This window comes from Danio aesculapii, chromosome 7 (assembly GCF_903798145.1).
Source record: "Danio aesculapii chromosome 7, fDanAes4.1, whole genome shotgun sequence".
In the NCBI taxonomy this organism is placed as follows: Eukaryota; Metazoa; Chordata; class Actinopteri; order Cypriniformes; family Danionidae; genus Danio; species Danio aesculapii.
The window spans coordinates 40,486,064-40,499,442 of NC_079441.1; the positions used below are offsets into that span (position 1 = coordinate 40,486,064).

Consider the following 13,379-nt stretch of genomic DNA (forward strand, 5'->3'; position numbering starts at 1 on the left):
AAATATGATTGAGTATTTATTTGCCAAAAACTGTACCTCTAGAGGGTAACTGGGTTTTACTTTTTGTAAGATTGTGGCTTTATCATATTTAACTAAGAGCTGAAATCTTTGTAGAGGCATTTCCCCCAGAAAAGCACATGTGTGATAACGTGCCATCACCTTACTACATCCCTATTGATGTGAGGGATGGCTGATCTTATTTAGCCATAGTTATTTTATCCCCATTCACATGTTAATTGTAAATACTTTAGCTGATCCACTTAAGGAGTTATTTTAAACTTAATAATTTCCATGCCAACATGTCTGGTTTATGACATGACGCTGCATCCCCGTCATGCCACTGCAGAGGAGTTTGGAGCTTCTGGATCTACTAGTTAGTACACGTCTATCAACGTCTGCTAAACTACACAAAAGTAAGTGGCTGTTTAACTAGGAGTAGAATAGAGTAAATGAGCTACAGTAGTCATCCAAACTTGTGTATCTGTTGTCAATAACAGTGTTAAAGCATGTGTAAAATGATTATTTTTGCTGTATTTCATAGACATAAGTTTTTTTAGCTAGTAATCATGTGTATTAAAATGTCTGACACCTAAGTAAAGGTTATTTTATTGAAAAGAATTTGATCGATGACAAGCGATGTGCTAGTGTTTCTCTCTCTGGCTTAGCTCCAGCCATTGCGAGGGCTGATTTGTGTCTGTGAAGCTGTCGCACCTGCACACTTTTCACTCGGTATCTCCACACCCCTCCAAATCGTTTTTCTTACAGAGAGAATTGGAAAACAGTAATTTTGTCTTTAAAATATTCAAAAACTAAATACTTCTCAAAAAAAAAAACATGGATGTGCTACTACTCTATAGGCATTCAAGATTAATATAAGATTGGGAATAAGCAAGCTTGTAATATTCCTTTTAACACATATATTCAGACATCTACATGATTGTTGCATCATTATAAACATACACAGCAAATTTCACAGTATACACATTAAACTAACAAGAAATACATTTAAACTGACCTCATGCCCCTTTGGGATGGCCCTGACTAAATCTTTAATCTGTATATCCTGCATTTTGCGTTCTGATCTGCTGTAAACAGACGGCTGAGTGAGAACTGATCCTTAAAACCCATCACACATCAGACGTGAAGCACCAGGCCACATCTTTAATACGCTTAACACTGTTTTCTATAAGTGTACACGCACTGGATCTAACATTCACCACCTGTCCATGTGGCTTAGCAATGTACTGAAAAGGTGTGGCAAACTGCTTCCATTGCAAATAAACATCGCAAACTTACCACAAAAGACGTGATATGTGAACGGTCTCCCCGTATCTCCCATTTTCAAAATAAGATTCCCACATACATAATATGTTCAATATAAGCTTAGATAAACTTAGTGACGAATAGTAACGAATAATAACATCATTGTTGTAATGTCAATGGGAAGCGTTGCATATTGGGGAGTGCATGATAATGATCCCATGTGCAATGTAACGAACAAGTTTTGTTCTGATTGCCCAGTTTTTCACTAGAATTTTACACACATGAGAACAAGGAAACAACATTATTGTTTGAGACTCATTTATTTTCTTTCGTAAACCTTCAGCGCATGTCTTTGGACTGTGGGGGAAATCAGAGCACCTGGAGGAAACCCACGCGAACACTGGGAGAACATGCACAAATGTCACACAGAAATGCCAACTGACCCAGCCAGGATTTGAACCAGCAACCTTCTTGCTGTGAGGTGACATTGCTACCCACTGAGCCACCATGCCACTCCATTTGAGACTCAGTGTATGTCATTACTGAACTCCTATTATTCATCTACGCCCAGTTATATCCAGATTTTCACTATATATCACCTTTAAAGCAGCAGAAGACAAACGTGAGCACATACTTACAATAAAATTATTTATCCTTAATTTATTTTTTGCTAAGATATGTGTGTTTAATAGTCACATTTGTTTTACCCAGCTGATTCAATAGCATTATGATATTTAAGTTTTACTTACTGGGGCTGTGGTCAGCTGATGGCCCTGTCCCATTAAACATTGCGCCGTAGCCTATGTCCCAGTCAAAGTCATCGTTAGGGTCCTGAGACAGGTGACAGATATCCTCCCAATGGCCACCCAGCATATCAAAATTACAAGCTCCTGGAACATTCACTAACAAACCAAATGAAGAATTCAGATGGTTATGCCGTAAAAGAGACACTGTTGTAATTAATAATATGAATATTAATGTTAGTGACGATGAACTTACAGCAGTCTATCTCATCTGACTCATCTGAACAGTCAGCTTTACCATCACACTCCAAACGATATTCAATACAGTCTCCATTATTACACAAAAAGTCTGTGATAGCAGGGCATGAACCAGGACTCACAGCTTCTGAAAGAAATGCAAAAGATCATCTGATAACAAATATGAACAATAATAGAACAATGAAAATGTGTGACTAAATTATGCATTGGTAAAGGCAGATTCAACATTTTTCGTTCAAAATCAAACAGCTTTTAATCATAAATACCTTGAAATTCATAGAACATATCATGAAAGCCGTGTAAGATTATTCATGCTAAAATACGGCCAGCTTGATTCTCTAAAACTCTGTGGAATGAGAAGTCTTTATCTAGGAACTGAAATTCCTTTTAAAGCAAATATTCCCAAAAACACATTACTTTGCTCTGCTCCTCTTCACGCTTGGCTAAACCTCATCTATTTCCACTGTACCACTGATCCTAGTTATAACCAATTATATTTAAGATGGCTATCAGTAAGAGTAGTTCAATTATTTATGGGTCTTGCGAATTTCGCTGTACATTTCAAAACTAAAAAACAAGGAAAGTACAAAAAGGGTCGAGATTCTTAGTAACAGAGTAAAGCTTTTGTTTATACGGATAATAAAAAGTACAGTGCTTATTTTGCTAGCGTACATTCGCTTTACCTCTTTATTGGGGGAAGAACCATATGTGGTAACTTCATTGACATTAATTTCAATATAATTTAATAACCCTCAACAACACTCCAGGCTTTTCCCATGAATATTTCAATGAGCACACTATTAACAGTTAAGGAAACCAATTAATCCATGCAAATTAATCCACTAAAAAAACTATTTGTTTTGGTCATCATTAATCAAAATCTCTCTATTTTCTTCTGGTATTTTCTGCCCGCAAACCTTAGTTTTCTGCAAATGAATGACAAGAGGAGGAGTGAAAAAAAAAATCCCCACCCCCTATTCAATATTCTGTTTCAGATGAAAACACATCAAGGATTAAAAACTGCTGCAACTTTTGGTTCACGCAGACTTTAAAAGTAGATTATAAAGTGTTTTGTCTTAGCATGTTTATGTGCAGTGTATTAACTGTAAATGGATTAATTCAGCCCGACATGGGACTTCAGACTCCTACTGGCCACAAGATCCAGATTTCCAAAGTTCATTTTGTTGCTTAATATGCGTTTAAATTTGTTTTATCTATAGACCTTTTTCTTGGCTGCTGGATGGAGGGCGCCATAATGACCAGCGTCTTCCAGTAGAATGATTAGAACTTCCATTTACAGCGTTTACAACAGGTAATTTGCAATCCGAAATGGGTTTCAATAGCGTTTTGAGTGGATTACGGAGTGTTTTTGTGACACACAACTTTGAAAGGTGTGTATTAAAGCTGTTATAATCTGTCAGATGTGATTCAAGTGCGAGAGAAAAACATTGTCCTAGTTCATGTGTCTGTCGTCAGAAATACAGTGTGTGTGTGTGTGTGTGTGTGTGTGTCCGAGCTGTCAGCTCTTAGCTCAGCGGCTCTTCAATGCGTGTACACACACACACACACACACATACACACACACACACACACACACACACACGTAATACTTCACTGCATTATAGAGCAAACCAGATTACTGGCATGAAACTTAACAGGTACTGTATGTAAGTCATGCAATTTACAAAAATGACCAATAAAAGTCTATTACTGATACTCTGCTGCTGGCTGATTTGCATGTTGATTCTAATGGGAAGCCGTTTAGGTTTCATTTAGTTTGTTTGTGTTGTGTAAAATTTACCAGGGCGTGTGTTTTTCTGTCATTTCAAAATGCCACTATTTTCAATTTGTGACATTTATTAAATCAATGTGTTGTGGGACAGTTCAGGCTACATGTGCGTGTCAAACATTTTAGTGAATTACATTTGGGTTGGTTATATGTTTGAAAGAAAGAGAAAATGTTTACTTTATCGATGACGAGGCTTCATTTAAACGGCACAAGATGCCGTCTGACAACAAGGTGAAAAAACCTCACAGCAGTTGTTTTCCATCCAATTAGATTGCATTTTTTAAATGATCAGTCCAGGAGGTGGTGCTGATTGAAAACATTATTACTTCAAAGATGTTAAAAGCAAATGAAATAGATTAAAATTATTGTTTCGAAGCCAAAAAAAGTTCCAAATATGACTGTTTATACAGTCAGCTGCTGACCGGAAGTTCTTAACATTCTCCTTGCGCATACATGTAAAGCATAATGGGTAATTTTGTTTTCTAAGACAAAGGTCTATAGTCTCCCAGCTAAATAAAAGTTTAGCTTTAGCTATTATTCTATTTCTGTTTTATTGAGTCTTGCCCCTAGCGGACATAATCAAAGACACAAACGATGGTTCCTTGTTTTGGATCTCCGGTGTTCGGCTAAATGCAGAAAAAAGCCTGATTGGGTTTGACATCTCTGCTTGACACACTTAGTCTCACTCAAGATCTTTAAGCTCAAGTGTAATTACGCTGATTTGGAAGTGCCAGTTTATGCAAATTAAACCTGACATTTTCCATGTCAAGCCTGAAAACCAAAAAGAGGAACTTTTTTTGATTTTCAAGTCACTCTCTGGTGGCTTGTCAGAATTAGCAAATCAATTCTCATCCAATTAAATGGTGGTACTGCTTTCTATCAAGCAAGGCTGAGGACAACCCTTAGAGAGACCTGTGCTGGTCAAGCTTATGCATGAACGCTGGGCAAAAGAAACCGGTGGGAAATAAATGCAGAGCTGAGAACTGGAGTCATTGTTGCTTCCCCTGAGCATCACTGCTCAAACTAATCAAACTATCTTGTAGTTTTCACTTGTTTGCTACAGGCCTGTTTGTAAACACACCAGTAAGCTTACATCTGCATTCACTTTCACAACAGCTCAGCCAGTCAAATATCAAACTCAGCTTCATTAAAAAAAGCACTTACGAGGTGCACAGTCAATGAACTGCAGGTCATCCAGAGCCGCTCCACCGCTCACATCTCGTGTTCGAACAGCCTCGAATATGAGAATGAAGTTTCTCAAGTTCTTCAGAGACACTTCTGCTCTTCTCCATTCCCTGTGCATCTGCCGCTCTGTCCACACCTCCCTCAGCTCATTTTCAGTCTGTCCATCAAATGTGTGAAAAAGTGAAAATACTACATTTGACGATTCAATTATTTATATGGAAAGTTAAAGAGCCCCTATTATGGGTTTTTGAAAATGACCTTCCATGTAGTATGTAAAACAGCTCTAAGAGAATGAAAACATCCAGCTGAGGGTTAAATCTGAAAGTGCACCATGTTTAAAAATATCGATTTTTTAAATAAAAGATTCTCAGAGTCATTTAAATGATTCATCGTTCGTCTAGATCTTTTGCCTGTTTGCATCGACGTCAACACGAAACAATACCAAATATGAACTGCCAGATCCGGTAAAACGTGGACGAGCCTTTTCCCTTGTGTGGGTCTGATCATGACTGAAGATGAGTGAACATTAATGAGTGAATGTTTTGGAGATTAATGCAATCAGAAAAGACTGTTGATGTATGGGACTTTGTCAGAGCTGGACAGGAACTTTATCAGTACACAGTTCATGGACCAGTTTCTTCCTCCAGTTCACAAGTGTAAGTAAGTGTGATTAAAATGGTTGCCACCTAGTTTTCTGTAGCTTGCAAAATATGTATTTAATTGAGTTTCGTTACTTGTAACTCCATGTGGTTTGTAGTGTATCTGGTTAACTCTTCATATTCACATATCGCGTATAAAGCCACATTGAAAACATGGCACGTGCCGATTTGTTTACGGATTTAAACGCACTTGTGAGTTCACAATCCTCTGCCGTTTGTCGTTGCAATTGTCCTTGTAATGAGGTAAAAATAAATGCAATGCATATTATAAGACAATTAAAGTGTTTTCTTACTTTGCATGCATATCAGACTGTTGTTGGACACCCCCAAAACCCAAATATGACCTTTTTTAATGCAAAAAAGTATACTAAACTTGTAATAATTTTTTTTGCAATTATGAAAACAGAAAAAATGTTTTACACAGAATCTTTGACTATAGCAAGTTTTAGAGTCACTATAAAACTGACAAACCCACATTTTTTGATAGGAAAATTGTAGCATTTAATAATTTGCTATAATCAATCATTTATTATCAAATCAAGACCCTACATGATACTATCATAAATTTGTTAGTCTTATAACATAACAGATATTAGCAATTGATAACAATGCAAAAATTCATCAATTCCCAAGCGTCAACATCAAGTCTTAACCCACATATTTTATGTTGAAGAAGCCAATTCTTTGCTATCAACATCAAGATATAAAATGATATCACAATTTCCATTTCAGGGCAAGTTAAAATCATGCTTTTTCCACTCTTTTTGACATGTTTCATACATTCATCACCCCCATTTTAATTCTCGCAGAAATATGCCAATTGCTGTCTATCACACATACATCAGATTCATGGCACAATTCATAACCACCTTGAGATATGTTACATAACAAACCTGAAGTGCTAAACGGTTTATCTAAGCAGAGAATCACAGATAACAGAGCGCTTAAAAGTCAAGCAACAACATGTTTCTACAATTTGACATCACTTACTGTCAGAACTCTAGTTTAAGCTTATGTTGATAGAGCTATAAAGATTTAGGTGATATTTTCTAGAGGCGCTGTACTTTACTTTTGCTCATACTGATATAATCATGTACCTTAATGAAGAGCCGGATGATTCCTGTGGCTTTCTCGGAAATGTAGTACCAGAAGGCAAGTTTGCATGTGGCACTAGACTGCTTCCACACAGAGCTTCTCATGTGAGCTTTATCACCCTTCAGTCCCACAGGAGTGGCTGCCAGATATACAAAGTTTCCTGTGTAAAAACAGAGACTCTCGTTAATAATGCTGTGCTGCTCTACTCACTTTAGAAGCCTAACAAAACTAACAGAATGACACAAATCTGCATGCTCTGACTCATGACTCAAGTTGTGTTGTACTAGCACCACCTTTACCCCTGATTGGGAAAACAAAATTACATTGTGGGCCCTTTCAGTTAATAAAGTATGAGTGCATGATGATTTCAGACATTCATTGGTAAACTATCCAAGTAGTCTCAGAGCAAATGATGTAAATTCCATGGCAGCTTTCGTCTTAAATGATATGAAAACTGACCAATTGCAGTCATATTTAGCGGTGTGGAAATATAATGCTGTCACTACAATAATAGATTGGTTTGACATTAACGTTACATTGGTATGGATTAGGTTTTTAAAAGGGTCTATGGCATAAACTACACATGATGAATTTTCGAGAACACAGCGCTGAGTAGATCATGATAAGCACTAACTGCAAAGCAGCTGCCACAACTGCTGTTTCCAGGCGAACCATTAAAGAATGCAGCACACACGTCTTCCAGAAACCCTGTAGAATGTATCCAATCAGATAATGAAAATCCTGAAGCGGTGCCAGTTTTGTGTGCCATATGCATCAGATGTTAGCCAGCGGGCTGAGAGAATGACGTCTGAGGCTGAGACTGCTATCCAACGAGCTCTGACAGTCATTTTAAGACAGCTACTAAATTTTGGAATTGTATGCATGAATCCAGATCTGGCAAAAAAAAACAACCAGAAGTCTAGGAATTCTGCAAAATTACAAGCAGATGAACACAAACAGGGATTTAACTAAACAAAGTATTCAAAAACAAAAAAATAATAATACAGGACTGCCGAATGGATGTCTACTGTAGATCTCAGTTATAGGACATCTGACTATCATCAAGCATCCTTTCCCTCAACTCTTGATGATTTTCAATCTTCTGTATTCAATTTGGGCAGCACGGTGGCTCAGTGGTTAGCACTGTCACCTTACAGCAAGAAGGTCACTGGTTCGAGTCCCACTGGACCAGCTGGCATTTCTGTGTGGAGTTTGTATGTTCTCCAGGTGCTCCAGTTTCCCCCACTGTCCAAAGACATGCACTATTGACCTTACTCTTTAATGCAGAAGTGCGCTCATTTTTGCGATTGTTTTAGAAGTTCCGATTCAGTTGCCTATGGGAGAAATGACTAGGAATAATGAACGGCAGAAAACGGTCAAACTACTTGCTTTACAAACAAGTGTGTTCATGACTATACAGACAAAGTAGAATAATATAATAAGAAAATATCAGTTTGCAACATCAAGCGGCAAACGTCTAAAAGCTGTTTTTAACGTCTAAAAACGAATGGAGGTGAATGAGACCGGAAGTCTCGAATCAAAATAATTCAAATATCTGCTCCTACACGGAGAATGAGGTGAATTGAATAGGCTAAATTGGCTGTAGTGTATGGGTGTGTATGTGAATGAGTGTGGATGGGTGTTTCCCAATACTGAAAGGGCATCCGCTGCATAAAACAAATGCTGGAATAGTTGGCGGTTCACTCTGCTAGGGCGACCTCTGAAATAGAGACTAAGTCAAAGGAAAATGAATGAATGTATGTATTTAATCCTTAAATGGTGATGGCACACGTGTAAGAAGAGTTGAACAATATTTTTTTATATTAAAACCCTGTGAATGCACATGCAAGACAATTCAGCCAAATCTCACTGTGGCAATACAACCACAGCAAATCTTGCAAGTCACAGCACGATTATTTTTGTAAATGAAAAGTAAAAATAAGATTAAAACTATTGGTAAAAATGTTTTTTTTTTATTTATTTGATGCATTGGTAGAGTTTTGGCTTTGGTTTGCACATGAGTAATTACAAGCTGTGCAAGCACTAAACTTTGCTCTGGTCACCACTGGATGTGTTCTCTTAACTGTTGATCAACTAAAATGACTAAAATTACTAAACTACTAAATTACTAAAACCATCAATGAGATAAACTAAAACTAAACTGAAATGAACAGAAAATTTTAAAATGGTATCAAAACAAATAAATAATTAAAAATATAGAGAAAAAATTGAAATAGCCATCTAAATTTATTGACTGAACAACAATGAATAAAAAAAGTAGGCTAACGTAGGAAATGGAAAAAAAACAGGGAAAAATAAGAACAACCCACGAAAAAACCTATCAATGACTTGATGATGAAAACCAACTTAAAGAATAGGGATGCGTTTAGGATTTTTACAACCGATACAGAGTACCGGTTTCTTGTCATGGTGATCAGCTGATACCAAGTACCGATTCTGATGCTTCAAGCTTTATCTAACTTTGCCATTGCATGATGCACATATATGTGTATATATATATATATATATATATATATATATTCTAGCCAGGTTTTAGTGAACTTGCAATATTGTCAAAAACACAGAATTTTCAGTTCTTTCAGATCTATTCATTTAATCTGTAATGCTTAAAACATCACTGTGCCTCTTGTGATCTGTTCTTTTGCTCATTCATTCTCATCGCCATGATTTCTGGGGTATTTTATCTAATTTGCGGGCATTGGGGAGCCAGTATGAATATGTGGGAGACTGGCGGATCTTCTGGGAGAGGTCATAAGGCTGGACAATAGATAGAGGCGAATGCTCCACTCATGTCACACCATCTCAAAACACAGGATATACAATGGTTGCAACAAAGAGACCATCACTTGCGTGAGTCGTGCCAATAAACTGTTTATACAAGATTTGCACAGCATCTACAGTATATGTATTTTAGCTATTGTGACACTTATGCAGTGATCTCTTACACCCCACTCATCATTTATCTCCTCGCATGTTGTAGCTGCTGATGTATAATATACAGATGTGCACAAGTGTGTCCTCTGCTTGTAAACTCAACACTTGAGATCGGTTTATGAGATCGACCAGATCAGTGAGTACCCATAGAGTCATTAAATGTGATTATCGGCTGATACCGTTCTTCGGCCAATCTAGGAACATCCCTATTAAAGAAATTTGTATTGGGCGTTTCTTATGCATAGCTATTTTTTTTTACTTAATATCAATTAATAACTTGTGTGTCTAAATTAAATATTATTTAATTTGTTTTTCCTCAGCCTGTTGGTAGATACTTTATTTAGACTTGTCTTTTTGGGTTAAACTTTTAGAAAATAACTTTATTTAAGGTTATATTTATGGACTCCATAAATGGACAGTGACTCAAAAATTGCTTTGAGCATTAATAAAATACCATGTAGAGAACACTCCCAAGAGCTAAGATGCATCATTATCGGGAAACCTGGCCTCGATGCCTAAAAACCTTGCTTATTGAAGGACATGCGAGCAATCACAAGCTACTGCAACTATTTGAAAAATAAAGATATCTTCCTGAGATGAAGCAAAGCAGTAAAAATCAATAAAGGGAGCACCTCAGAAGACACTAAATCTAAAATAAAAAAACATGTCAAGGACTGATAAAACTGTACAGCTTGCAGAAGGAAGAAAAAATCCACTACTCTGGATATCATCACATTAAAAATGATTAAAGAAGATTTCTAAACAGAAGTTTGGGAAAGAGTTTGATCAAAAGCAGTGGAATTTAAGCCAACTTTTAAGCCAATTCATGGGGGATTCCTCGTCCTCTACAGTGCCTCTTTTTTCTGTTTTTACTCATTTTAAATTGCAACTCGAATCAAGTCAAGGACAGCAAGCCAAATGTGCTTAAATTTATTAAGACTGGAAGGGCATGTGTAAACTTGTGAAATGTATATTAAAATGCCATGAATCAACTGAACAAATGCTGAATGACTGGTAGCTTGCTGAAGTATCAACGCATTCCCAGAACTTTAGTTTTATAAAAAAGTGAGGTCTCACAGGGAGCCTTCAAGAGTTAAGTAGAAGGAAATAAATACACATTAAAGGGTTAGTTGACCCCAAAATTTTTTTTATAAAGCACTCATCCTCATGTCATTCCAGTCCCCTGAGACCCTCATTCATCTACAGAACACAAATTAAGCTATTTTAAATGAAATCTGAGAGCTTCCTAATGCTCCATAGACAGAAATGATCCTGAAACGTTCAGGAAAAAACAATAAAACATTCCATGTGACTGTAAAAAAACTAATTTGCTTGCCAATGTCTTCTGTATCTCATCAGGGTGCCAGTATAGGCTTCTATAAACAATAAATAGACATGAAGATGTATGCAAACTGAATCACATTAACTTTTTAAAATGTTGTTGGTTCTTTCTTGATATTCTGAATGTCCCTGGGACGTTTCTGTATATAGAGGATGAGGAGCTGTTGGATTTTTGTTCTGAAAATGAATGAAAATCTCAGAAGCTTGGAATGACATAAGGACGAGTAATTAATAATAGAATTTTCTTTTTTTTAAGTGAACTAACCCTTTAACCTTCTACAGGTGTCCCATTGTAACCAATAATTACCAGAAAAATGCAGATGAGAAACAGAAATATGTGTTTTTCTCTCTACTCTATGTGCATTTTCCATGTAAGCAGCAGTATGTGCTTCAATACAGCATGTCGAATACTCAGGGCTTTTTATATAATATGAGTCTTAAAATTAGGGATTTCCAGATCCACTCACGTGATCGGAAATCGGCCCCAATCATACGGTTCAGAATCGGATGTTACCTCCCAATCAGGTCTCGAATATACTATATATGTATACACACCTATAGTTATGCAGTGGCATAACACCTAACACAGAAACAGCAATGTGTGTGGCATGACATCACTTTGTTGCAAAGACGCTATTGGTTAAATACCGGCCAAGTAGAACACAGAAACAGCTTGAAGAGGAGAGCGCGTGTATGTCTGCGGTCTGGAGGTATTATGAAGTTGATGATGACAACATTGTCATAGCAAAATGTGAGATATGTAAACTTGGGATTGCAAGAGGTGGAAAGGAAAAGGCTACATTTAACACAACAAGCCTGATAAGGCACCTCAAAAACAAACCTCACAGAAGTGCTCTGTTAGTTAACAGAGTTGTTAAATGTTAAAATAAGGTGAATAAAATAAAAAACAAGGAACATCCTGGATCTGTTTCTGTGCTCTTCCTCTTTAATTGTTTTAATGTATTATAGAAGTATTAGATCGGGTTTTGGTATCGATAGATACTCAAAATCAAATGACTCGAACTCGAGGGCAAAAAAACCTGATCGGGACATCCCTACTTAAAATCATATTAAAAAATTGTTTATAGAGTTTGATACTTTCATAGTCTTTCCAGAGTAGAATTGTTTACTTTCAATCCTATCTTAAAGTGTTGATATGCTGTAGACAAAATATTTATAGTTTCTCATGTGGGTATGAAGGTCTTAAAGTGGCAGTTTGTTATGCCTCCATGATGAAGGCATCATAGGTGCAATAGGTGCAGTTTTGTAAACATATGCAGCGAAGTACAGTCTTACCACTTTCATTTTCAAAAGTGTGGTCATGAGGAGGTCTGATCATGTGAATGGAGCCGACTCCAAGAGCCCAACTGAAAGTGCCTGCTAGGCTACTCTTCCATCCACAGCGCCCGTGTTCAAATGAACAGGACGTCCCACACTCCAGTTCATCAGTTCCATCTTCACAGTCATCAGTAAAGTCACATTTCTGCTCTGGCTTGTAGCAGTTGCCATTGTCACACTGTAAAGAACCTGATGGACAGGATCCTGTGAACACCACAAGATAAAAAGATTTAAATGCATAAAAACCAAAGATGTTCATTTGATTTTGATGATCTAAACACACACGTTTTTACAGAACTAAATGCTTCCCTTATCAATGTATTCTATGGCTTAATATTTTGAGGGGTGGTAAACTTTTTATCTTTTTAGTTATGCTTTCAGGACTGATTTTAAAAAACAATACTGTGAAATATTTTTACAACTTAGGATTTAACTTTTCAATCTGCAAATATTTGAAAATCCTATCTATTTTTGTTTTGGCAAAGCTAAATATTCAGCATCATTGCGACTTTAGTGTCACCTAATGCTTCAGAAATTATTCTAATATGATTTGCAGTGCAAGAAATATTACTAATTATATTAAGTTTGAAAACAGTTGGGCTGCATAATTTAATCAAAATTTAATAAAAATAAAATACCAACAACGTATAAGATTATATAGTGCCTTTATAGTCACTTTTGATTAAATTAATAAAATTTTATTGCTAAATAAATCTATTATTTCTAACAGATCCCAAAGTACTAAATTTTTTT

At 36.5% G+C, this 13,379-nt stretch overlaps 1 protein-coding gene across 2 annotated transcripts in view; it reads right to left on the bottom strand.

The window, feature by feature from the left end:
* Nucleotides 1–13,379, bottom strand: part of malrd1 (MAM and LDL receptor class A domain containing 1) — a 55,921-nt gene that overhangs the window by 15,944 nt on the left and 26,598 nt on the right. Inside the window, exons 19-23 of one of the 2 annotated variants that reach the window (XM_056461958.1) lie at nucleotides 12,585–12,830; nucleotides 6,995–7,152; nucleotides 5,218–5,395; nucleotides 2,263–2,388; nucleotides 2,013–2,165 (exon numbers count right to left, since the gene is read on the bottom strand). In XM_056461958.1, the coding sequence (XP_056317933.1) occupies nucleotides 2,013–2,165; nucleotides 2,263–2,388; nucleotides 5,218–5,395; nucleotides 6,995–7,152; nucleotides 12,585–12,830 (861 nt within the window). Of the gene's footprint in view, nucleotides 1–2,012; nucleotides 2,166–2,262; nucleotides 2,392–5,217; nucleotides 5,396–6,994; nucleotides 7,153–12,584; nucleotides 12,831–13,379 lie in introns of both variants that reach the window. The other variant, XM_056461957.1, reaches the window with a different exon arrangement.